Source organism: Branchiostoma floridae, chromosome 7 (genome assembly GCF_000003815.2).
Source record: "Branchiostoma floridae strain S238N-H82 chromosome 7, Bfl_VNyyK, whole genome shotgun sequence".
Taxonomy (NCBI): domain Eukaryota; kingdom Metazoa; phylum Chordata; class Leptocardii; order Amphioxiformes; family Branchiostomatidae; genus Branchiostoma; species Branchiostoma floridae.
Genome location: NC_049985.1, coordinates 13679030 through 13706017, shown reverse-complemented (window position 1 = coordinate 13706017; position 26988 = coordinate 13679030). Strand labels below are relative to the sequence as shown.

The following is a 26988-nucleotide window of genomic DNA, read 5'->3' as shown; positions in this document are numbered from 1 at the left end:
CTACTCACATTTTAAAGGTACTCCTGCTTTTGGATACGAGACAAAGGTGCACAGGACAGGTGTATATGACATGAGGTGACAAGTGAGGTTTTCACAGATAGGATGTTACTTACTTTCTACATATCCTTCAACAACGTTGGGACACTCAAACTCCCAAGCTGGCTTTTGAATGGAGTCACTGTCTGATGCTGAGTTGGAAGGCGGGGGTGGAGGTAACGTTGGTGCGACGCTGCACACAATGGCAGGGTTCTTATTTCTGACGGCCAGCATGTCCGTGCTGGAGGAGAACACAGGCTCCACCTCGGCACCCATCGCCCCGTCACTCAGATTATTCAGTGAGTTCCCACAAAGGCTAGGTGTGTAGGAGATGGGTCTGGCAGGCAGCGGTGGTCTGTAGTCGTCCAGGTTGGTGTCGATGTGGACCATTTTGGCATCGCGGTGGTAGTCATCCCTCTTCTCTGTCATCATGATTCCGTTTGGGTCGCCACCGGTGGCGACGATGTCGCTCATATGAGGATTACGTTTCCTCCTCTGCCTGCACCTGCGGACCATGACGAAGATGATGACTAGCAAGAGGAGGAAGATGATGCAGCAGATGATGCCGATTATCTCCTCCAGTCCGATGTTGATGCTGTTGGACTCAATTTTGGGCATGATCATCTCGATGATGTTCTCACAGTGAAGGCCATTGGTGTTAGCAGTGCAGTTGCAGAAATAGGACCCCTCGGTGTTGTGGCAAGTGGCACCGTTTTGGCACGGATTGCGCGAACATTCGTTGACGTCCTCTTGGCATTTTTCCCCCGTGAAGTTATCCGGGCAGCTGCAGGTCTTTCCACTTGGTGTGTCCAAGCAGGTCGCCCCGTTAAAGCAGTTACATGAGGTAGAGTGTTCGCAACGCTTGCCATACCATTCTCGCTGACATTCACACTTGAAGTCATTCAACAAATTCTTGCAGCGGGCCCCATTCTTACATGGGTTGGAGTTACATGGTTGTGTGTCGATCTGGCAATTGTCGCCACTGAATCGCGGAAGGCAGTTGCAGATGTATCTATTGGACGGACTAACCACAGCACAACTCCCACCGTTCATGCACGGGTTGCTGCCGCACACGCCTAGTGTCTCCATCCCATCATTGCAATTGAAATCAACATCGGTCATGTCCCTCAAAGTTGCAACACTGTTTGCTCCTGCACGTGGCAACCTTTCCCCATTCAACATCATGTCATCCATACAGCCAAGGAAACCATTACTGACGACTGCCGCACGCTTCTTCCGCAGCCTGTTGGCCACCTCTGCGCCAAAGTAGATGTCGTTGTCATCCAAGTTCAGGATTTTGTTCTCGCCAGCGGCACTGCCTCTTGCTATGTACTTGTGATCAAGTTTCAGTTCGGCGTAGGCACCGTTGCGAGAAACCTCCACATAGTGCCACTTGCCATCAGTGACCTCTGACCCCCCAAATTCCATGGTTACCTTCCCCTCACCGCTACCACAGTTGAATCTGTACTGCAGATACCCATTGATCAACTGAAACAGAAATAAAACAAGCCGTCATTTTATGTAACTTAAGTGTTTGTTGAATCTCAGATTGGTCTAAGGTCTACATACAAAGGTCTATAGAAGGAACAGGCTCTTTTTGAACAACAAAGTTGATAACATACCTCAAGAATACTGTAGTCGTACTCTCCCCGAGCGTACATGATCTTTCCATTGGGGCTTCTGGGAAGAATTGCGAGGGACAATTGGGTAGACATCTGGTCCACACTGTTGGCCAGGGTGTACCTGATGTAGCTGTTCCCACCGAATGTCATCGGGCCCTTGTCTGTAAAGGAAGACAAAAAAAATGTAACACTTGTAGCAACAATTTCTTCTCTTTGATTAAGTACATAGGAAGCCAAAAAGATAAAATGAAACCTACCATCAAACGGCAGCTGGTTGCAGTTTGGTGGCGAGGTGCCGTCTGGGCAGACGCACTCAAAGCCTTCGATGGACTTGGGATCTTGCAGGCACATCTTATACCTCGGGCAGGGGTTGCTGTTGCATGGGTTACAGTCCTTCCCGATCAAACCACCAGGACACTTGCATTCGTAGTCCCTCATGTGGCGCGGTGAAACAAAGCTGATTTTCGCTGTGCTGATGGCAGCAATGGCGTGGATGTCCAGATTCAAGATATCTCTACACGCTCCCACTGGGCACTTGTTGTGTGAGCAAGAATCGCTGATGATCTGGAGCACACTAAGGCCAACATTCTGTTGAATGTCCATCACTGTTTGGTTTAGCTCACGGCGCAAGGCTGTAGCTTTGTAGTAGTCTTCTTTCTGAGAGCCTTTAGTTGTGGTTTCTATGCAGAACAGAACATCAAGGTTGCCATCGACAGGCTGCATACTGACAACTATGATGTTCTTGTTCTTCACCTTCAGCAGCCTGCGCAGCGTGCGGAAGAACTCCTTCTGGTATGAGGACAAGAACTCCTCAGGTTGGATGTTGGCGAACCTTACTGTCACGCTGTTGCGAAGCATTTCATCGGTGACGAGCTTCACCGTCACGCTGACTTCTCCAGCCGTGATGAACTTGCCATCGCTGACACTGATGTTTAGAATGTATTCGCCGACGTCCAATCCCGGTTGGGCGATGATTTTTCCGTCGTTGGGGTTCACGCCAAACAGCCGCTTGTTGTTGGAGACCAGGCTGTAGGTGAGCTTGTCGTACATGTCGTTGTCGGTGGCATGCAGCTTGCCAATGACACCTCCAGGGAAGTCATCCCTGAAGGAACTGATGGAGATCTGATGGGGTGTCACGACTGGTGGGTACATGCTCTCCTCTATCACCTCCACAACCACGTTGGTATAGCCATAGAGGGACGGCGTTCCTGCGTCAGCCACTCGGACTTGTAGGTTGTACTTGCGCCGCATGTCAGACTGGAAGACAACGGACGTGCGAAGGATGCCACTGCGGTCAATGTGGAACTCGTTGCCTTGGTTACCACTGATGATGCTAAAGGTGTACGGGGGTCCATTTTGTGGAGCATCAAAATCTTTGACTGTGAACATGAGGATGCTTGTACCAATGGGCTTGCTCTCCTGCAAACAACAAAAATGTATCATAAATCATTTGTTTCAATATGAATATACATTAGTAGCCACCAACAAGTCAAAAGTACCACTCAGTCTTAGCTTCCATCTGTAACATTCCCATACACCATACTGTCAAGTTTTGTGAGTGCAAGGTGGTAGCACATTGTACATGTATATGTAATCAACTTGCTGTTGTCTTTCAACTAAGTCTAATAATGAGCCAAATGTATCAGGTGAGGTGATACTGCAGTGATAAGTTGCTAGCCAACTGAGTGACATGCAGATCCAAATCACATGCAGCAGCACACTCTAATCTCTCATAGCTGGACTCACTCCAACAGAAGGTCAGACCTCTGGTGATGGAGCCCTTGTGCAGGTAAACATCTCTACCATGCGCCATCTGACCTTTCCCTTAGTTTTGTAGTGTAGGTAACAGCCTGTGACTACATTTAGGCACACGTCTAGTCCCTTACTAACCATTCCACCCTGGGGGAACTGGCACTCCATCCCCTTAGAACAGGTCTTTCCATGGCACAGAGACAGGGAAAGTGAAGAAGGAATGGGTGTATGAGTTGAAAGAAATCACATGGGGCATGTACCGGTTTGCTCTGCACTTGGAGGGAACTTGAGGAAAATGAAATATCTATGTTTTGATCTCCTTGTAACATAGGATTTTAAAAGACTTGTAAGACTTTGGCTTTTAGGGGGCAGAACAAAGAGGCAAAACAGAAGAGCTTGAAAGAAGCATGGACAAAATAAAGTCTCTCTCTGAAACAAGACAGCAAAGATTTTAAAGCAGACAAAGAGGAGAATCACATTTAAATGAATTACAACATCTGATGATGCAAGCATATGTTCAAAAAGTATTTGGTGAAAGCTCTCTGAGAAACTACCATATGAAGATATCCAATAAAAAAGCATGTGTAAAACAACACAAAGCACTATGATGAAAGATGGGTAAATGCAGTGGGCATAGGTGTGTAGGTGTTGTGAAAAGTTGATATGTATCCTTGTAAGGTGTGTTGCTACTAACCTGCACAAACACACTGTAGTTGGCCTGTGAGAACTGTGGTGGGCTGTCATTGATGTCCAAGACGTCGACATTCACCACAACGTCCATGTAGCGTGGTGAAGCACCGCTGTCCTTTGCACGTACTGTCAGTGAGTATGCCTGAATCTGGAACAGATAAGGACGGAGCTTTATCTTAGCCAAAGTGAAAATTGCTCCATGATACTACAGTTTGACAAGTTTTCGACAAACTAAACAAAGTGCAGAAAGCCTTTAAGAGAAATGTATCTACCTCCTCCCTGTCCAGAGCTCCGCTGACAGTAACAATGCCAAGCTTGGGTGCGATGTTGAACTGGCCTTTGGAATCACCCCGAACAATGGTGTAGGTCACTTGAGCATTTGGTGGACTGTCTCTGTCTGTAGCCATCACCTGTTAAAGAACACGTATTAATAATGAATGGTTTATTTGACATAGAGACATAGCGATTACAAACAACATATCACACTTGCAGTCATTGTAGTGACTGAATTGCGGTGAGTATTTACAATTATCACACACACTAAATATTACACGGTATACAAAGTTTAAAAGTGAGAAATCGTCGCAATGTTGTTTACAATAGAATTTATAAACTAACAAAGTAAGTGATAATTATCATATTGCACTTTTGAGTATTGCACGTCAATATTGCACGAGAAGAGAAATCCAAAACACTGTAAATCTGATTCAACACTTGTGATTTCTATGCAAACATCACTTAACACTAATGCAAGGTCGCAAGATGCACAACCTTACAACTTTAAAACAGTGGGAAGTCAGAAGTCATATCGCAAGAGTCCAGTTCATTTAAAAGGTTCGTCATGTAAGGGATGGGGCTTCTTCTGTATCTCTCTGTACGGGTTTTGATAGTGTCCAGTAGTTGTGATGACCGTGTAGTTCTGGCGCTGATCTCACCGCGGTATGGAGGTAGCCAGTCTCGAAAAGTCTCTGAATGTAGCAGGCGTTTGGCAAACTTGTAGCACAGCTGACGGCGTCGGCTTTCTAGTGTAGGTAGGTTAAGAACGCTGCATGCCTCTGAGTAGGATGTGTATGCGGGGCCTAGTATTGTCCGGCAAGCCCTTTTCTGTATGGTCTCGATTCTCTCGTGCTGTTTTCTTGTGAGTCCCGGGTGCCAGGCAGCGACGGCATACTCGCAAGCCGGTCGGACCAAGGTCTTATAACAGGTGAGAAGGTCTTCTTGAGAAAGGTTGAGACGCCGTAGCTGTCGGAGCAGGAATAGTTTCCTATTACCTGACTTCAGTACGTGGTCAACGTGAGTTTGCCAGCCAAGGTCCGCTTGTACAAATAAGCCAAGTAGTTTAACGACTTTGGCTATGTTCAGTGGTTCACCAGCGATAGATAAAGGTGGTAGCGTCGGGGGGACTTTAGAGAAGTAAACGTGCATTGCTTTGCACTTCTTTGGGTTTAGCTTCATTTTATGACTTTCTGTCCAGGTGCCGAGATTGTCGAGGTCGGTTTGGAGGTTGGAGGTTACGCTGATTTTCCGGCTTTCTGCTAGATTAAGGTCGTCGACAAATTTCCACCTTCTTGCTAAGGCGTCTACACTGGCGTTGTTAATAAGGGCAAGAAATATCAGTGGACCAAGCACCGTACCCTGCGGAAGGCCGCAGGTAGTAACTGACCAATCCGAGTGAACTCCTTTGTAAAGGACTCTTTGTTTCCGGTCGGTCAGGAAGCTGCATATCCACCGCGTGAGCGAGGGTCGAAGGCCCAGGTTGATCAGACAGGTAACCGCTAGGAGGTGATCGACACGATCGAAAGCTTTCGAAAAGTCCGTTGTAACGAGACTAGTGATTGTACCCCTCTCATCAGAGGTTTTCGCAAGTTGATTGACAATATCTACTAGGCAGTGGGTAGTAGACCGGCCTGCAAGACAGCCGAATTGGGTAGGGTCGATGTTTTCCTTAATGTCTGAGTAGAGTCGGGTCGCCACGAATCTCTCCGCAACCTTTGCCAGCACTGGTGTGAGGGAGATTGGTCGGAGTTCCTCGATGGACGGAGGGCGGCTTTTTGGCAGAGGAACGATGTTGGCTTGGCGCCACTGTACAGGAACAACCCCTTCTGCAAGTGAAGCATTGAGAATGTGCGTTAACGGGGTAGAAATCTCGTACGAGAACTCTTTGATGATACGGTTGGGAATGTCGTCGGGACCAGCGGCTTTTCTCGTATTGATGTTGCGCAATTCATTGTAGACCTCCCACGGTTGAATTTCCTCTAGGGGTTTCGCTGGAAGAAATGGGGGTAGTTTGCCCAGGTCTAGTTTTTCAAGTGAACATGTCACGGCACAGAGCACTTCGTTAATGGCGTTTGCTGTTGCCTTGTGGTCAGCAGTAGGTGTTCCTTCGATGTTAAGTGTGAGTTCTCTTCCAGTTGTGTTGGTCATGGACTTAAGCATTTGATACCATTTTGAGGGATTTTCTTTTTTTAGAGATTTGACTTTGTCCTTGTAGAAGTTTCCTCTCGCTCTCTTGATTATTCGTTGCACCTTGTTACGTAATTCTTTGTATCTGTCATTCTCCCCTGACTTGAAAGCTTCCTGTCTTTGTTTCATCAGGATTTTAATGTTCGGGGAAAGCCAAAAAAGTTGTCAGTCAAAAAAGTTTATTCTCTCTCTCTCTCTGTAAAAACAGATGCCTGTGATAAACTGGATCTAGATTGCTGTTGATGTCTTACCTGAATAACACTGTCTCCTGTGTGAGCATCTTCACTGATAGAGGCACTGTACATGGGCATGCTGAACTCAGGGGCATTGTCGTTGACATCGGTAACGTTGATGCTAACGGTTGTGATGTCGCTGAGTGTGGGCATGCCGCCATCGCTCGCCTTCACTGTCAGGTAGTAGCCTTGGGATGCCTCATAATCCAGAGTATTCACAATCGTGATCTTGCCTGTAGAGTGAACCAGAATCAAGAGAAGGTCAGCATAAAGTTGCTTCTGCTAGTCACAGGAGAGCAAAAGAGAGTTGGACAGAATGAAGAATTAAAGGTTGAAGAGATTTGTCCTTACTTCCTTCCCAGTAGGCATGGGAGACAAAGTTACATGTTGCCATTAGTGTGTAACATCAAGGGACTGATCAGGAGGGATTCAAGACAATTACTGGTGGACTCTCTACACACATGGCTGTGATATTCTGACTCAAGTAAGCTTTGGGGAGTTCTTTAACAAAGTGCCTTGCTTCAGGAGTCTTCTTATGAGCCAAGCTCAGTCCCTTTCCTACTTCTGAGTCAGTAAATGATCCGTAAACCTCCCAAACCAGTTAACTCTTCAGTGAACTTTGAAAACCACATGTACATATGGGGAAGAAACAAAACTTGAGTAGGAGGGCTGAGGAGGACTGTGGCTTCAACATTTTGCTGTCAAGTCGAAAAGATATAGCATAGAGGTGTAGCTGGGAAAAAAATGAAAACACTTTCATGGACTAGTAATAGGACCATTCCAAATTAGAAGTCTTTTTGTAAGAGTGCTGCATAATGAAACATAGCAGAGGTGTACAGAATTGAGAGCTGTCTGAGGGAGTCCACAGAAGGCAGTCATTTACACTGCCAGTAAGTCACCACTTCTCTTAGAGGATGCTTGCTGGCACATGAGTATTCAAGCAAAGTTGGGGTAACGCTTTGTACAATGATCCAACAGTACAAGACCCCATCCAACATGACCACTCAATGTAAACTTTAGCAGCAAGCAGGGCCTTGTGTGGTACTACCGAATTCTAGAAAAGTCAACATGCACTAAATTACTACCTCCAATACCAGTCTGATATACGAGGTAAAAATTAGAAATACAGACTAAAGCATTCCGTCATTATCCACCTAAAGGATGAAGTACTGCCAGTCTAAATGACTATACAACAGAATAAAACTGTATAAGACAAGTGGAGAAAAGGAAGTCAGTCAAAAGAGAGTAAAGATATCAGAACATGAAGCATGCTTTCCACAGAAAGTGTTGGTTGCAAGGAAGGTAATGTATGATATTCAACTTAATGATGAAATTTTCTAAGATAAGCCTTAGTATAATCACACTGTTAGCAAATCAATGGGCTGCGAACAACAGTGATTAGTTAAATGATCCACTGGATTATATAACATTCATTTACAAGCAGTTATGATCACATCATGCATGATTACGATATTAGTCAGTACACATGCTAATTACGATGTATGTTAAGACCACAGACAAGGATCTGCAAGCCGTTAGTTCGCCGGTTGGAGCCCACATAAGATGGGGTCTCGGTACCGGCGGAGTGCACGCGATCACAAGCGGTTTTCTCACAACGACATGAACCATACAAAGTGATGGTTAACAGGCAAACTCGCTTGTTCTCTTACGGCCAGAAGTACTAAAACAATGCAGCGGAGGTGTCTAGTCTTATGTAAATGCTGCAGCTTCTGTAGTACCTAAGATTTGTGGTTCATGCAAGTAAAAAAAACTACCATGTGCAACCCTGTGAAATAGTGCATTAGGCCAAGTATGGCTTAAAAAAAACAATCTTTAAAGAATCAATATATTCCTACAGGCAACAGAATACATCAAGATTACCAAAAGGATCATACAAAAAGATAATCTGTGGGGTTGCCTGAATGATTGTTCATGCAGTGTTGGTGCACTTAGCTGAACAGAAGAGCTAACTAAAGGCCTGGGTAAGAGAACAAGGTCACACTGGGGGTCATCACTTTGCAAGGCTCATCGCAGTAAAAAGCCAGAGTCAACACTAAGGTGGTCACCTGAGTACGAGCCGATTTCGAATTTGCCGTGCTCGTTACCGCTAATGATCTCATACGTGATCTCCGCGTTGGGCCCTACGTCTTTCGACACCGCATACACATTTATGATCTGGGACCCTATCGGAGTGCTCTCGGACACGTTCTTGGCATATTCTGCAAACTCAAACTCTGGTGGGTTGTCATTGATATCCAAGACGGAGATGATGAGATACGAAGTGGAGGAGCGTCGCGGAGCTCCCTCGTCGGTCGCACGGATGGTCAGGTTAAAGGACGCCTGCGCCTCACGGTCCAGCGCCTTGGCCAGGCTGACTATGCCTGAGTTCTCATCCACCTGGAACTGACCATTGGCAGAGTCCACGAAAGAGTACATCACCTTCCGGTTCAAACCTGAAACAAAGTGTCAAAGATTACCATCAAATAGTAAAAAGCAACACTGAAAACAAAGCCTTCACTCTAGACTTTCATTTTATGTACAAACATTAAACATAGACACTGCCAAGGCACGGTACATTCTAACATCCAAAAATGTACAGACACGTGCTTAACAAACATCCACACCATTTTCAGGACGATTAAACACACTGGTTAGAAGGGTCACACAAAATAATAACATACTTATTCCACTAACGTCTTGCATTCCTGAGAGGGAGTGAGCAGTAGAAAAATAAAGCCTGGTTAATAATGTTGTTAAACATGCGCTGCTGATTGAAATCAAACAAGTTATCTACTTTGGTGCTGCCTGACGCAAATGACTTAACTACTTTTTAAGACATGCATTGTAGGACATGCAAAGTTGATGCATTAGTTCCATCTGTTCACATTTTCGTCTCATCAAATTTCTTTTGCCTTCTTTCTGAGCAAAAACACTCAGCATTCCAGTTTTCTCAACTTCCTGTAGTCAGACTTGATGTAAGTCAAGTTGGCAGGCATACATACCCATGTCAGGGTCAGTGGCCTGTACTCTTGTCAACAACGTGTTCACTGCTGTGTTCTCATACACTGGGACCAGGTACTGCTGCTTTTCAAACTTGGGCGGGTTGTCGTTCACATCGATCAGGTTGATGGTGAGTTCGGTGTAGCAGGACTTGCCGCCGCCGTCCTTGGCGGTGACGCCCAGGGTGTAGACGGGCGTTTCCTCCCGGTCTAGTGGTGCTCCTGTCATCAGGACACCTGTGTGCAAGAAGAGTCTTATTTTTCCTTTCCTAATGTTGTAATACTGTACATAAACCGTAATGTCTTCTCTTACAATACTAACATTTACCAAAATTTAGCAGCATGTTGTTTAGATTTATTCACCGCAAGATCAGTAAGTCAGGATAGAAAAAAAACATGATACCAAAAGCCTTATGTTTATTCAAACAGTATTTTCCTATTGTTGTAGTAATGGACTGAACAAGAGCACCTTGTATTATTTGTTCCCTACCTGTATCCTTGTCCAACAGGAATTTGTCTGCACCGACTCCATCCAGTGAGTATGTGATTTGGGAGTGGATGCCCTGGTCAGGATCACGTGCCAGGACTTCCATCACAAACGTCTGCGGTGTGATGTCTTCCGAGATACTGGCCGTATACCTTGACTGAAGAGCAAAGGTTGAAGAAATGAGACCCTAGAAAGACTATGGGTAACCAAATTGACCTAGCTACAAATCAGCCAACACTTCACATCCATGTTTTTGTTGAAGCTTCTATAACTAACAACAGACCAGGACACAGCCATACCATCCACAGTGACAGCACGTTTCACAGATTGTCATAGCACAGAAGGATCCCATTTATACAAACCTGAGGCAGTGTCCATACGTTTATTGGCTATGCATGAGGATTGGGCAAATGGTACAGCTGTTAGAATAACGAGCAATAAGAGCTAGCTATAAAAGAATTGACTGGAGAACCCGACAACAGGCAAACACAACCTTAGTACCTTTTTTCACCAGGTATCCAAGATTTAGTCAGTTGGAGGGCTTTGAGTTTATAAAAATAATAGCATAGTGTTGAGGTTTCAGAAAGCCATACAATTTGATTAATGATCTAGAAAGGCAAAACAAAAATTCAGCAGATCAGCTGTGATTCTGGGAGAGCACCATACCTGTTCACAGATGGGGCTGTTGTCGTTGACATCCTGAACGTCTATGTTGACTGTTGCCATGGCGGTGAAGGCTCCGTCTGTGGCAGTGATGTTCAACACATACAGCTGCTTTGTCTCCCGATCCAGCGGCCCATTCACATACACCTTCCCAGTCTTGCGTTCAATGTTGAACTGTCCCTGTGGGTCGCCACCAGTGATGTAGTAGGTTGGTATGGTGTTGTCCCCAATGTCGGCATCTCGAGTGCTGACCGTGATTACGATGGTGCCTGGGAGAGCATCCTCACGCACCTGGCCTTGGTAGGTGGATGATCGGAATGTCGGGGGCGAGTCGTTGACATCTGCCACTGTCACATGTACCAGGGTGGTGTCCTTCAGCTGTTTGGGCTCACCCTTGTCTGTTGCAGTGACGCCAAATGCATACGATGACATCATCTCACGGTCAAGGGGCACCAACGTGGTGACCCACCCAGATTCGCTGTCAATGGTGAAGAAGTCCGACATTTCGTCAGCATTGGAGTCTGACGCAAAACCGTAGACAATCTCTCCATTAGCACCCTGGTCTGGGTCAAAAGCGTGGACTTGAATGACGCTCGTACCAACAGAAGCATTCTCGGGAAGCGTGATCTTGTAGGGCTTGGAATCAAACTTGGGCTTGTTGTCATTTGCATCCTTGACCTGAATGCTGACATCAGCAAAAGCCAACAGAGGAGGCGAGCTTAGAGTCTCTGCCTGAACCTTTAATGAATACCAGGCAGTGGTCTCTGTGTCCAGCTCCTTGTTGACATAGATAACACCATTCTCTGAATCGATTCTGAAAGTGTTGTCCTTGTTACTATTGGGTCCATCTGCCTCTACTATGCTGTATTTCACAGTGTCGTTGGTGTCTGCCACAACGGTTGCTACCTCACTGTCAACTGGCATCTCTTCACTGACAAAGTAGAGGTGCTGGACAGTTGGGTCGAAGTAGGGAGGGATGTCATCGGGACCAAGGATGAGGATTTCCACAGGAGCGCTGGATGTCCTTGTTGGGTTGCCTCCATCCGTAGCTTGTACAAAGAACTGGAAGGCTTTGCCCTCTGTAGTAACAAAAAAATTCAAGTCATAAGTAAGAGATCATCCCATACAAACCTCTTTAAAACCACATTTTGACAACTATACGTGTACCAAAACAAACAAGCTTAATGCTCACCTTTTCCAGTCAGCTTCTGCCTTGTGGTGATCATACCTGTCTCTGAGTGGACACTGAACAACTTCACAACTGCAGCGGTTGTGTCAGAATCATCGTAAAGGGAGTATGCAATGTCGGAATTTGTCCCAATATCTTGATCAATGGCATTAACCTGCAGTGGCAACAAAAGAACACAGAAAATGAAATTATCTCTACCCATATCAATACAGTCAATACACCAGCTGGCCTAACACATCACAGGAAGCAGTTTATTGTTTGTTCATCACTACTTCAGAGAAAGATGTGGAAATGATTCAGTTCCTACCTGAATGACTTCAGCACCTTCTTCTGCATCAGTGGGGATGTTGGCCTGGTATGAAGCTAGCTCAAACTGAGGTGTATTGTCGTTCTTGTCTGTGAGGGTGACTGTGACGTTACAGAAGGACACACGTCCACCCTGGTCGCTGGCCACCACAGGAACAATGATCATACGCTGGTTCTCATCCTCTCTATCTAGGGCCATCTTGCTGTATATTTGACCTTAAAAATAATAAAGAAAAATCATAAGACATCAATATCTAATAAAGATAAAGATATTTTCTACATAAACGACAAGTAGACGTGAAGCCAATTTGTTTTCAAAAACGCTAAGATGGAAACTAACCTGTATCAGCGTCAATCTCAAACAGCTGGTTGATCTTCTCACTGGCGATAGAGTAGGAAATTTCTCCATATGCACCCGCATCTTCATCTGTGGCGGTTACCATGACAACATACGTGCCTCTCGGGTTGTTTTCATCGAAGGAGACGGCGTAGTTCAGCTGGCTGAAGACGGGCGAATGGGTGTTGGCGCTCTGTACGACCACGGCCACACGAGCTGAACTGGTGAAGACTCCATCTGACACGGAGACGTTGAGCGTGTACGTCGGGTCCAGCTCTCGTTTCCTCAGGTTCGACATGGAGACGATCCCAGTCTTCGGGTCGATGACAAAGTTCATCTGCTCGTTCCCAGAGACGATGGCGTACACCAGGCGGTTGTTGTCGGTGCTGTCAGCATCTGATGCAGAGACTTTGGTGACGAAGTGGCCTCTAGGTGCCAGCTCACTAATCATGCAATCGTAGGACGGCTGATCGAACTGTGGAGCATTGTCATTCAGGTCTAGCACAGTGACAATGACATGGACCTCACTGCTTAGTGAAGGCATGCCGCCATCAGAGACTCGTACGGTGAAATCGTGCTTTTCAATCTTCTCGTGGTCAAGGTTACGTGCTGTCAGGATTAGCCCACTGGATGTGTCAATATGGAAGTAGTCTGTAGAGTTGCTTTCATCCTGTAAGATCTGGTAATACATCAGCTGATTCACACCAGAATCCAGATCGGTGGCACTGACTTTGATCACCGTCGTGCCTATTGCAGCAGCTTCAGACAGGGTAGCTTCATATGATGGTTTTTCGAAGACGGGAGCAACATCGTTGATGTCCTGGACGGTGATGTCCACCACCACCTCAGCATCGACTCCGCTTCGGGAGTCAGTGGCGCGGACAGTAAGACGGAAGTTTTGCTTGGTTTCATAGTCCAGCGAGCCAACAACATTTATGACCCCTGAAAGATGAAAAAAGGAGGGACATCAGGGGAATTCTATAAAAACTGCACAGATGTTCTGATCAGATTGCACACCAATACTACATCAGAAATGCTTCAACACAATGAATCATGCTATTCATTATACAAAATCATAACTACTTAGTACAATTTTACACACAAAGCAATGCACACATATCTAATGGATTCAAAACTTTCCAAGACTGTAGATCTGCTTAAATCTCTATCTGCATCGCTTTAGAATCTTGGACAGTGAAATAACCTTTTAACCTTTAGCGCTACAATCAATCTATCCCACACATAAAAAGTGTGAAAACAACCAAAAGCTAACGATGTACATAATCAATGTGGGTACATTACTCATGGTTGCCTGCACTCACCAGTGTCGAAATCAATGTTGAATTGATTGAAGGGATCCCCGTCGGTTATGGAATAGATGAGTTTGAGCCCATCAGGACTGGCTGCCTTGATGTTGATGACAGGGGTGTGCAGCTGGATGTTCTCTGGGATGCTGACTGCATAGAAAGGCTTCTCAAACACAGGCATGGCTTTGTTCATCACAGTCACAGGCACTTCGATCCTGGCACTCAGCGGTGGGTTACCTAATTACAGACATCAAGAAAACTTGGTTACACAACTTTCAATCATTAATTCTTTTCCCTTTCATTTATCAACTTTTGCCAAAGAGATGACTGGATGAATTTTTTAATTGTGATTTTTCCTCCTCAAGAACCATAACATAATATGCAATTTCAAAGCTTGGATTAATTATTCTCTTACATCTACTGGTGTTTGTCATACCAACTGACCACGCATAAACAGCTATCAATATTGCATCCAGCAAGGGTGAATCAAATAACAGATCAGTAGGATTTCCCCACAAGGATAAATGGAACCTTGAAACGACTCTCGCTTCTAGGCAGCTATTACACATCAAGACCTTGGCATTAGCGGCCTACGATACATCCATGTTACTAAAGTTTCCAAAGTACTGCTCAACTCGCATTAAAAGTTTGCAGCTATGAGCTACGGATACGAGACTGTCTTTTATCATCCCTATCTTCCCATGTCCATGACCATTACAGGCCTCTAATCAGGTGCAAGCGTATCATGGCTAAACTTTCTCCTTCACTGACCTTAGGCAATACAAAAAGCCTTTCCTCATAACCTAGCAAGTGAACGGATACTTAGAGCTTTCTGAAAGCCTGATAAGTGAAGGGAGCAACAGATGTGCATTGAACAAAGCTTATAATGTTACCCTCAAGTGCAGAGGTTATGGAGGGATCTTTCCGTGTTGCTGGCTGAAGACTTTATTCAAAAACCTTTCCATTTAGATGCTTTCGAGCAGCAACTGGGAAATGTGCGCTCTACATCAACCCTAATCCCCACGCAAATATTGGAAGGGAAGATTGTAATGTAATATTCTTTATTGGTCCATTTTTTTCTGTACGAATATCCACTTGGAGATTACATGAAACCCTTTATGGCTCTTAACTGAACTGTAGATATTACTTTTGTGGAGTTAGAGATTCATAACTGATTTTTCAAAGACAAGCATCATAGCAGGAGATCTTTGCAAAGTTATGTTTTTCCATTGATAGCCTAATAAAACAATACAAAAAGATAAGCCAGGAATAAAACTTGTTCTGTCTTTTTTATCAGGAAGAAATGGGGGAGGATTTTTCACACAGTTTACTTGCTACTTACATTACACAAACGGGCAAGAAGGCGGAAAATGCTACTCTACCATGAACATTGAAGCTGAAGAGAATTGCACTGATTTATAATCAGAAGAATTACAGCCAACAGATCTGTGATCAGTGATGAATAAGATCACCTTGACAAGTGACATTTGGTAATGAAAAAATCCCGCTTTAAACAAAAGGTTATTAGAAAGCTCCGGTTGATCTGCACGTTGCAATCAGTCACGACTGCACAAAAATCAACTTGATGGTGTAGCCATTAGCGAGGGAAGAGCGGTTCAGTGAAGCAGTGGCTCTGCGGAGATAGGCTTCGCCCCAGGTGGGCCAGCAGGTGGGTGGTGCAGATTACCAGTGGTTTTTGCATGTTATCTTCAAAGTGCTGGGGAGGCTTAAGAGGCAGTGGTTCGCTACGATGGGGCTTTAAGCTCGGCGCAGGAAAAAGCTATAAATTGATCAAAGGATGTTTGCAACCATGTATCGGCTCTTGTATGGATCACAGAAAAAAAATAAGTGGCATGGAAAGGACGTGTGGGGTGAATACTGACACTGTTCCTATGCAAGGTGAATTGCATATCATTATCATTTTTAAAGGATGTGTTTTAGATAACTGCAATGATAACAAAGTACCACACAAACAATATGTTGTGCAAACATGTATGTATCCACAGCATAACATCCTATTTGTAGGCCCCCATTTTAGAAAACACACTTGCCAGTTTCTGCACTATAAAACTATTATCAATTAAACCGAACACATTTCAAATACCACAGAGGGGAAACAACGTGCTTTCTGCATTATGCACAAAATGCCAATTTTTGCCAGGTTTTAAGGAAGGCCTTTGGTTCTTATTGGCCCTTTACAGGTGACATTTTAGATGGCCATCAAGAGCAGGTGATGGTTTGAGTCTAGAAACTTGTGATTACTATTGCCAAATACTATAGCTCATCATAATACATCTCCCAAAAGGCATATATTAAAAGCACTTCTGACCCAGGAAACACACTGTGACAGGTTCTGTGATACATTTACCTAAAGGCCACTTATGAATATTGTAATTTGATTCACGACTTCCATGTCTGTGGCATGGGACTTGTGAGTACGCTCAGGGCAGGTGTCCACGTGATCTATGGACCTAATTTTGGCAGATGCTAGTGATGCATTTTGACTGGTGGCATCTGGACACATTTCTAATGATGTTAATTTACGCTGTGCCAAAGACGTGATAAAATAACTCTGCACGGACAGAGGACGGATTAACCTACTCACTCTTATAAAATGTAATGGAAGAACTACTTTATACTTTAACTATAAAAGGATTTTTAAGTTAACCAGCCTGCCACAGAAAATTGATTAGTACATGCAGAGAGCTTAGGACCTGATTTGGGAGTGGGTTTAACAACACTTGTTGTAACCAGGTGAGACAGAGGCTGCCATGTTTGGTAAACTGTAACATTCTTCCTAGCTCTTACAGTGGATCGTTCAAACGATCGAAATAACTGAAACAGCAGATGCCATCAGCTTTTGGCTCAATAAAATCTTTAGTTTAATTGCTTAACACATATAGATTTCTGCATTTTCACACCAAAACTTTTCTTCCTGGAAAACTTTTCCAGAATTTTTTAAACAAAAGCAACAGTGGTGTATGTATGCTGGCATGCACACATTAAAACAATCTCTCTAAACAGGAAGCGTCCCATTTCCCCAAGTTTTCTACCCTGTCTGATCCTGTACATCTGCAAGTTCATCAGCCTCCACTTTCCAATTTTCTGAAGCCTGTGACTGATGAAAATGGTGATGCCTAGTGCTGGAGACACTGTCTACAGGAGTTAGCAACCTGTGGAGATCCAAAACATGTGCAGGTGCTTTCCATTTGTTATCTTGTTAGGAGAGGAGGCTAATTAGTGGGTAGTGTGGACAGACTTAGTCCTGAGTATACCTGAATGTCTCATCACCCTGGGTGCCAACAACAGGTGAAGCCCATGAAAAAGAAAGCAATTTTCATTCCTACCAGCCTGCCCATCTGAGGTTGTTTATAGTGCTGCCCCTGCATGCCTCAGCAGCGCCTTATGGAATACCAATGGTTCCCTTTTACAGCTAAGCCTGGAGCTGTAAATTTTTACACTGCTGTTGACCCCGTCTTGCAAATACAATGCCGACCATTGACAGCTTGATGCTGTATTGATCCAACAGCATACAGTAAGGCCCCATGATTAAATTTTCCCAAAGTGTTCGCCAGCTGACTAGCCTACAAAAGCCTGTGGTGGGTCAAAGGTTTAAATATGGGGATTAAAATATGCCGTCCTTTTTTCTAAATATTGATTCTAGGAGCCATGTAGATGGATGGGGGTTCATGAACCTTTTGACTTGGCGATCACTCCATGGCCTCACCCTAGATCACCTCACACTTTTAAATACAGTTACCTGGGGTATCATGTTTCTCCTCAACACACCAGATTTGTCTAAGATACTTTGAGCTATATGTCATAATACGATTACAAACCAGTAACATGTCTCTCTGCATGGAACAGTACCAAAGGGTGCATTCAAATCCATTTGTGAAAAATTAGTGTCCAAGGCAATAAGAATTTACAGTCAGTTCACTTAGTTATTGCAAAGATTGTGAACAATGTCTTTGCCCCACGTTTGTTTCAATAACTCTCTCTTCCCTTCTAGTAAGTTCTACTGAATTGTCCTTGACCTACTTTGAGCTTCCATTTGAAAATAAAAATTGCCCCCCCCCACTGAAACACTAACAATTTGTTACAATAGAACAGCCATTACGATAAAAGCAGAGGAAAGAGAAACTTTGTCACATCCTTTGTTTAAAATAAGAAATGTTGCAGCGTGCCCTTTAATTGGCAGTTTTCCAGTTGAAAAAAAGAAAGCAAACAAACCACAAATTCTATCCAAGGACAGACAACTTTTGGAATTCGAATTTCTCCACAACTGTCATCAGCTGTGTAGACAAAGGAGTAAACTTCTAGTAAGCATAGTAAGCAGACCACCCTGCAAGGCCATGATGAAATGTGAGGAAAATCCTGGCCAAACAGGTACAGTATTGGACATGGGAGCTTTACAAACACACTGACACAATGATGGATGCCAGGTAGCTTGGAGCCACTGAAGTGTCAAGCCAAAGGTGCCGGTAACATTTAAAAGTCTGCCCAAATTAAAGTACATGTGCATCAGGCTATGGTTTCCATTCTGTATGTCAGCCAGCTAGATGTGTCTTATCATAAAGCAGCAAAAAAGACAATGTTGCATTAGAATGCTGCTATTGACTTCAAGTACTTCAACAAAAAGGGGTTGCTTTGAATAACTTTCCAGAAATTTAACCTGTGGAAGACTTGTACTGTGTTGAATGTCAAGGGGATAACCAAAGTAGTCTCTATTTTTTGTGGCTTAGCTTAACACTTCCCAAGTCTCCTACACATGTATGGATGGATGCAATGCTCTCTGAAGTTTGGCCTTGGTTATCTCACCTGTGAAAACACCTGTGCCTTTGATGGATGAGGACCAGCAGTGGAGTTAAGCTAGTCCTAATATCAAGACATCTTTGCTTGGTTCTGCCACTGACATTTCAATGTCGGCCAGAGTCAAAGCATGCTGTTGAATACTTATTGTAACCTTACAGGTGCGTAACTGGATTCTGAGCTGTTTGAACAGCAAAGTTACGAAGACAAAGCAGCGGTTGGAAGCCCTTTGATTTGTTTTAGTTGGGGGACGCATGCAGCTGAAAAAATCTAAGTAAGCTTCTTGTTTACTGTTGATTCTGTAAGTAGGAAATAATTTGCATAAAATGTACTGACCTTTGTCCTCAGCTATGATAACCAGGTGATACTCCTTGTTGGTGTCGTCCTTTTCCAGAGGTTGCTTCACCATGATCTGTCCTGTCTTCCTGTTGATGCGGAAACGTTTGTGTGCGCCGGAGTCCAGGGAATACCTGATCTCCGAATTCTTCCCGGCATCCTTGTCCACTGCAGTCACCTGGAATTACAGAGAGTAAAGAAGGTCAATTTTACCACAGAATACAACTATCTCTTAGAAACAATTTGGGTAGAAATACATGCAGGGTATGTTTTGCCATGAAAATTGAACCCGGTAGAATGCACTGAAAAAAAGCACTGAACACTTACAGTTCTGACGGGTGTTCCTGGCTCTGCATCGACCTGAACCACAGAATAGTATGGCAGGTTGACAAAGACAGGAGCATTGTCGTTAATGTCTGCTATGGTCACGAACACAACCACATGCGCCACTCTGGGGGTCGATCTCTTGTCCCGGACTTCGATGACGATTTCATACTTCTCTTTCTCCTCCCTGTCGAAGGGTATCCCGAGGGTACGCAGCACCCCAGATGTGGGGCTGACTTCGAACATGTTATTCGGGTTGAGGATCTTGTATTCCAGGGGTTCGTTCAGCAGGTTTCCAACTGCAGTCACTATGGCAACAGTCTTGACCTCCGTGGAGTTTTCTGTCACTTCAGAGAAGTAGGACTCTTCGGTGAAGCGCAGCCCACTCATGACAGTTCTCTTCACCTCTATCCTGATGATACAGGAGGTGTGGAACTTCCCGTCTCCCACGCGTACAGACAGCTCATACCGGTCAAACAGCCCGGTGGTGTTCACAATGGTTATCACACCGGTATCTTTATTGATGCTGAATTTCTTGTCTTCGTTGCCCATGGTTAGGACATAGCTGAGCTGCGTGTTGGCTTCCGTGTCTGCATCTTCTGCCTCGACCGTTACAATGGCCACATCTTTGTATGTTGGGAGCAGGAGAGTGGCTTCGTAGATATCTTGTGTACAGGTGGGTGGAGAGTCGTTCACATCCAAGACCTTGATGGTGACGTTTGCAGGATTTTCCGCCTTCAGTGGTGGGTTCCCTGTGTCAGAGACTTGCACCGTGAACCTGAATTCTGCAATGTCTTCATGGTCAAGTGTACGGATGGTGCGTAGAGCTCCAGTATTGGAGTCGATGGAGAAATACTTCTGAGCTGCGGACTCAATGATTTCGTACACAAGGAGGGAATTCAGTTCATTGTCTGCATCTGTTGCAGCGATGACCAAAGGAATGTTGTTCACGTCTAGGACGACGCTACCAATGGTGGCTGCTTCACTGATGCTGCCAATGTACTCCGACTGTGAGAAGACGGGAGGGTTGTCATTCTCATCTGCAATGTGAACCAGGACTGTTGCTGTTGAACTCAGACTGACCATGTTGGTGGCCTGCACAGTCAGGTTGTAGGACGTCTGCCTTTCGTAGTCCAGCTGTTTCTTGCAGGTGATGACGCCAGAGTTTGGATTCACGTCGAAACTGCCGTCGGTGTTGCCGCCGATGATCTCGTAGGTTACGGAGGAGCGGCTTGTCGCACCAAGCATGACGATGAGGGATCCGAGCCTTGCGTTCTCACTGACCTCGATGGCGTACTCCTTGGCATCGAACTTTGGCGGAGCGTTGTTGGAGATGGTGACTCCGATGTGTATGGGTACGGTGGAGCTCAGTGGGGGGTTGCCATTATCTCGGACCTTCACCGTCAAGTGGTACTGACTCAGAGCGCTGCGATCCAGTTGCTTGGAGACCGTGATGATTCCTAATGTCTCGTCAATGCTGAACACGTTACCAACATTCCCTGCAGGATAGGGAATAACAATAGGGAACATTCCGTTAGAATTTTATATTTGCCGCTTGAGCAAGTTTCTGCCGTCTCCTACGGCTTAAATTACACATCACACCATGATAGCTGGGGCGGTAATATCGATACTGAAATCACTTCTGCCATTATTATATTTTTCACCTCCCACAGCCAGGAGCCATTATAATATTTTTACCTCCCACGGTGATCTAATGAAACTCACCAAGCCTTGCCAGAATGGAATAGCAGTAAACATGTGGGTTTTGACTAATGATGGTGTACCAAATCTCATCACTGGAGACAAATCAAGGCTGTGTAGCCTTGGGACGTATGCAAAAAGTTCATCAGGGACAACACGGCACATAGCAAAGAGGCAGGTATTAATAAAACCTTTCATAAAGGAATTATGCTTGCATGAGCAAGTGCAATAAAAATTTTACTGTTGAAGATATATATTTATTCTTGAAGATTAAGCGAGATGATAGTATAATATTCCAGATAGAGAATGACTGAATCATGTTGATTCTGTTCTAAAAATAAAAATGCCAATTTGTAAAAGATTTGCATACTGTATGGGTTATCTCAAGAAGAAATAATATTCTGTGTTCGCAGTATATTATGCAAGAGCTACGGGGCCCCCAAAGCACTGTCTTTACGATGCCACTGAAAGCATGCATTATTGGTGATCAACATCAATGTTGGTGAGACCTCATAAAACTGGTGATTTTTTTCATCATATACTTTTATGAGTCATGCTTTGAAATGATCCATATTCATTACAATGTAAATACAACACAACAACCTTCATGGAACAAACAACCCTCATAGCCTCCTGATTCTGACGAAAAAATAAATTGACAAAGAATCAGCCGAAGGCATATAAAATTCCAGCCACGGTACTGACAGTATGATCTGCATATGTATCTTGTAAAGAAGACAAATAGACCAAATCTGTGAGGACTGCATTGCAGGCTGGGGATATGCAGGCAGAGTCACCCCTGCCTCCCCCTCAAATGAAGAATGACTCCCTTTCTGCACCTAAATGGAATTTCGGCACAGGGATGCATTAGGTACCCCGCAGACGATAACATCGGTAAAAGAAGGGATCTATAAACCGCCAACAACAAAATCCACTCAATGATTTGGGAAGAAACTTTAAGGCCTGTTCGGCACTGATCTATGAATGTGTGCATTATCAGGGGAGAGTTTGTAGAAACATGATGGAGATGGTTTTACAGAGCTTGTGGCTGGATCAAATTACATCGTCTGCTCTGTGATTGATGGGACCTCCAGGACAACCTTTAAATGTTTGAACTTCTTCAAGCAATAACCCGTCCTGTAACACCTCATAACAACAAAAGCAAGATTCATACCACCTAATGGTATTCTTCCTTTGCATTTCACTGGATGACATCCAACAAATTACCTTGCTACTCTGGTTCAATGCCAAAAGCGTACCTCTATCTCTTTGGAATGGAAGCACTTTATGGCTTTTCTTATTTCCATGTTCTCACTGAAATATTGACTGGGAATATCTATTATGATTCTTCTGATAGATGGGTCTACTTTCTCCCAAATATTGCAGCGAAATCCATGCTGCATGCCCGGGGGCAGTGACTATAATCAGACGGCGGGTCTAGGAAATGTGGCTCCAAGATCATTATTTACCAGGGGGTTCCTTCTGAATGTAAGACGTTGCAGCCCCATAATCTCGGAGCAATATGGCCAGGAGAAGGCATAATGGAAGTTCTTTATCAACGTCATCTCGGGCAACTTTAATAGCGGATTTTATGGCCAAACATTTGTTCCGAGATGGCTTACATGTCTCATCTACAACCGTCTGCACTGATGAACAGCACGAATACTAATAACACTGTGACTGGAATACTTTGCTTTCAAAGCCAACTTTGAATTATGGATAGAAACTTTTGACCACTAAGCATGCGGCATGGTAGCAAACCAGAATTGTGTTTCTTATCTAAAGGGACAACATAAGTCACCCCAGTCCATAAAGATGCTAGCTGATTATATTGATGAAAAAAGGTCAGGACCTGACTATAGCTGAGAGAGGTGATCATATACACCCAGTAATGCTTTTCCTTGATCCCTGTGTTAACGTTAAGCTACCACCCTACATTCCCCAAGGACGGCTCAAACACGTTGGCGCCAGGATAATGTCTTACACCTGCATAGAGTCACAAACGCCTGCTTCGAAGACAGGTGGAAACTCGGAGACCCACACTGTAAGAGACTGGCTACACATTCAGTTTCGGATCAAGAGATATACATTGCCTTGGGATGTGGGGTACCTGAATTCCACCAGGGATGTGGACTGGAAAGTGCATACCACATCAAACTTAATCTGGCTGACATACTCCAACTGATCATCTCTGAACTACATAGATTAGTATGCAATAGCACTCCACACTATACTTCCACATAGAGATCCAATCTCCGGTAACTACTGCGCTCTGCAACTGTCACAGATTGTCGGAAGAAAGATGTAATGAATAGTTCTGAAGGATTTCCTTTTCCTCTAAGTGATATCTGCACTGCAACTGACGATAAGTGCAAGATGACACGATCAGGGGCGTACGCCCGTCTACCAAGGAAGGAAGATTTCCCTAATAGATAAGCAGAGTCCTATACACTTGGCACCTTCAGGACGGAAACCCAGATCATTGGTTACAATTTTGCCTCAAGATATTGTCAATATTTAGAAACAATCCCACTAATCTTAACCGAACAAAAGGCAACTCTTTACCAAACCATTGTGTAAACATCCTATGATGCATGATTGCACTACTAGAAGCACAGGTGTGTTTTTATTCATTTCTTCACTCTGTTCTACATATGGGACCACCTCTCTGCCTGTAACCCCTTACACTTGCAGTAGAAGTTATCCAGTGAACACTTCTCCAAGTATTATCCTTTAGATCTACCAACCCTAGCTTTGGATTACTGACATGGTGGTAGAAAGGCGGCAGTAGCTTTCAGTGGCGAATTTCGGCAGGATTTTTCCTTTGTTTGTCCCCAAGGAACCAAAACAGAAGTCTAAACTCCATGTATGCAATTACTCTGAAAATAAACAGATCTGTATCTTTGGGGGAGAGAAAGCTGCACCTTCCTGATAAAGACTGGTAAAGCTGGTTACCATTTTCATTTGCAGCCAAACCCAGTATTTTCAACATCCCTTGGGACACAGTCTAACCAAACATTGCACCAGATATGTCATATCCAATTAGCACATTACGATAAACATCATACTACTCTTTCTGACAATTTTTTTGTATGTAACACCATTCACTTCAGTTCAGTTTACAAAACACTTCCATGCATTATCTTTTTCAAAGTCCTCAACCATAGTTGTTATCTGTTGCTCCAGTGCCTCTAACCTTGTTTTTTCACCTGAAAAAGGTATACAAACGTAAATCTCACACAATACTGGCCTTTTACTGAAGTAGGCCAGCACCCCAGGCCAGATATGGACCAATGCACTCCAGATGTGAAGGGGTAACCCCTCTGTTTCTAAAGACCTTGAAAAGAGTTTCAGTGACCAAAGAATTAGTCTCACCACACATCTTCTTCAAAGGGAAGGCTTAGTTCCGTGACAATTGTTCACCATATATTCCTTCAAAAGGGAACCCTACCATAGGTGTGGTAAAATAGTGATCACTCCTGTGGAGCAGCAATTAAAATCTCATTACTTTCCTGAGACATGAATGAAGGTAACCATTAGTCACCTGTGAGATAAACTGTCTACCATTTCCGCTGCCAATGGATTGCAATTCTTAATGACCAAGAAGTTTACATTCTCTCTCCTAATAAATGGCCACCTAAAAAAAACGGCCCACCATTACAAGAAAATCAGAAAAAGGCATCTGAAGCAAGTGCAGGATTTAAGGTTTAAAAAGACATGCAACTTTTATTGACGGTTACTGATATAGAGGCAGGCACAGCAAAAATGGGGTCAGAAGGGGCGACATAAGGCATCTTGTCGTCCCTTCCAGGCATCTTGAATGGGAGTTTATAAGCTCACCTTCTGGCATTTCCAACCATTAAAACATACTGTATCTCCTCCCGGATAAGAAATGATAGCATGGTTCCTTCAAGAGCATACACTTGTAAGCTTCCCCCTACTTCCTAATGCTCGTGAATGGAGGACTGTCTTATCCCATCATCATTTGGATGGGGCAGGCCTTTAGCACGTCATTTACTTTGGTGATTTAGAATCAAATAAATGGAGGAAAAGTTGCCATGGGGGTGCTTTTTCTACAAGCCTGCTGCTTCAATAGCTTCCTGATGCTGATAAACTTTCCTTAGATGTGTTTTGCCTTTCAGGCAAGGCTAAACTGTAACACCTATGTGCATTTATTTTTGATGGTGGTAGCCCACTTTGCGTTGCGGCTACACACCTGTATCCACAGTACTGTTGCCGCTACATCACAAGTCCTAGTCAAGAATGCGGTATAGCAACCGCACACACATTCCACAAACAGTCACATCAATCTACAAATGACGTGGGAGGCCCAAATCAAGCACGGCACGCGGCCATTCCTTCCGTTCTGTGGTGTTTACCAAACTGTTTGAAAAACGTACCTGTTTCTATGGTGTACGTCAGCTCGGAGTTGGCGCCCCTGTCTCGGTCGGTCGCCACCACTTGCACCACAGATGTGCCGTACGCGGCGGTTTCGTACACCCCGCCAGTGTACTCCTGCGCACTGAATATGGGGCGGTGGTCGTTGGAGTCCTTAACATTGATGACGACGCGGACAAAGTTGCGCATCACAGAGACATCCTGGTCTTTAGCCATGATGGTCAGAATGTGCTGGTCCTTGGTCTCGTGGTCCAAAGGAGAGGCTGTGTAGATTTCACCTGGAGGAGAAAAGAAATACTCAAAATCCAGTTTTCTACGCTATCCTGATAACTATACCTGAATGTACTAATGATGAATTATCAGGCAAAACCTGTTATCACAAAAATCTTTTCATATAGTCTTGATACTTTGTGGTTATGTTAACATGGTTTTGGTGGTGACATTTCCACTGTGAGTTCACGAAAAAGTACATGTGTCTCCTTTTTGACTGCTGTGCATACAGAATTGTTTCAACCACCAAAAACCTCCTTTTCAATCAATTTGCGACACAAAACCACTACAAGTACATGACTTCACAATAGCTGTTAGTCATCAATGTTTATCTGACTATACTCTGTACACAACAATGTACACAACATATTTCAGGTCTCACACAGCTGTTCGTGCCTACCTGTGCGAGGGTTGATGCGGAACTTCTGCATGCTGACAGGGTCGGTGCTGGAGTCGATGGAGTAGAAGAGGCGGCTGTTCTCGTCCACATCGGATGCGGTTACCCTGGTGACCAGCGTGTCAATGGGCGCCTCTTCTGGGATCTCTACCTCGTACTTCTTCTGTGCAAACTGTGGTCGGTTGTCGTTCAGATCTATCACTGAGAGAAGAATCTGGAGGGGAGATAAAGAAGAGAATATGCTAAAATGTAGGAAATTTTTTCACTCTCTCCATGAAGACGTTTTAACTTTCTCCTTCCTATGGTCATCTCCAACAAAAGAAATCTGCATGGGTTACAACAGAAGTCAACAGGAAGGGGGTTCAGACATTTAGTGAAACTTTGACTTAAGGTAAGGAATTAACACATGAAAAGCTTTAAATAGGAAACAGGATTGATGTGCAACAGTTTTCATGGAGACATAAGATCAGTAAACATGATGGCTACAGACATAGGATTATTTTCAATCACATTAACACTGGAAGACTGGGTATTTTGGTGACATTTGATATGCACCAGGGAAATAATCAGACTAGTTTTTCAAATCGGAAGGATGTAACAGTATTTGCTTCCCTGATTACATTGCATGCACCCTTTAGTGGCAATCTTGAGCAGGGTTAGGGGCTT

The 26988-nt window shown here is 44.3% G+C and overlaps 1 protein-coding gene across 2 annotated transcripts in view; it reads right to left on the bottom strand.

Annotated features, from left to right (window-relative positions):
• Positions 1-26524, bottom strand: part of LOC118419098 (protocadherin Fat 1-like) — a 32201-nt gene extending 5677 nt beyond the window's left edge. For both annotated transcript variants that reach the window (XM_035825384.1, XM_035825385.1), the window contains exons 1-19: positions 26326-26524; positions 25658-25933; positions 19560-21055; positions 19233-19410; positions 14100-14321; positions 12781-13719; positions 12442-12656; positions 12138-12288; positions 10949-12024; positions 10286-10439; positions 9799-10032; positions 8863-9249; positions 6815-7029; positions 4373-4510; positions 4105-4248; positions 3549-3593; positions 1916-3077; positions 1659-1819; positions 114-1524 (exon numbers count right to left, since the gene is read on the bottom strand). In XM_035825384.1, coding sequence (XP_035681277.1) covers positions 114-1524; positions 1659-1819; positions 1916-3077; positions 3549-3593; positions 4105-4248; positions 4373-4510; positions 6815-7029; positions 8863-9249; positions 9799-10032; positions 10286-10439; positions 10949-12024; positions 12138-12288; positions 12442-12656; positions 12781-13719; positions 14100-14321; positions 19233-19410; positions 19560-21055; positions 25658-25933; positions 26326-26356 — 8635 coding nt within the window. In that variant the 5' untranslated portion in view covers positions 26357-26524. The remainder of the gene's footprint in view (positions 1-113; positions 1525-1658; positions 1820-1915; positions 3078-3548; positions 3594-4104; positions 4249-4372; positions 4511-6814; positions 7030-8862; positions 9250-9798; positions 10033-10285; positions 10440-10948; positions 12025-12137; positions 12289-12441; positions 12657-12780; positions 13720-14099; positions 14322-19232; positions 19411-19559; positions 21056-25657; positions 25934-26325) is intronic.
• Positions 26525-26988: the final 464 nt, after the last annotated feature.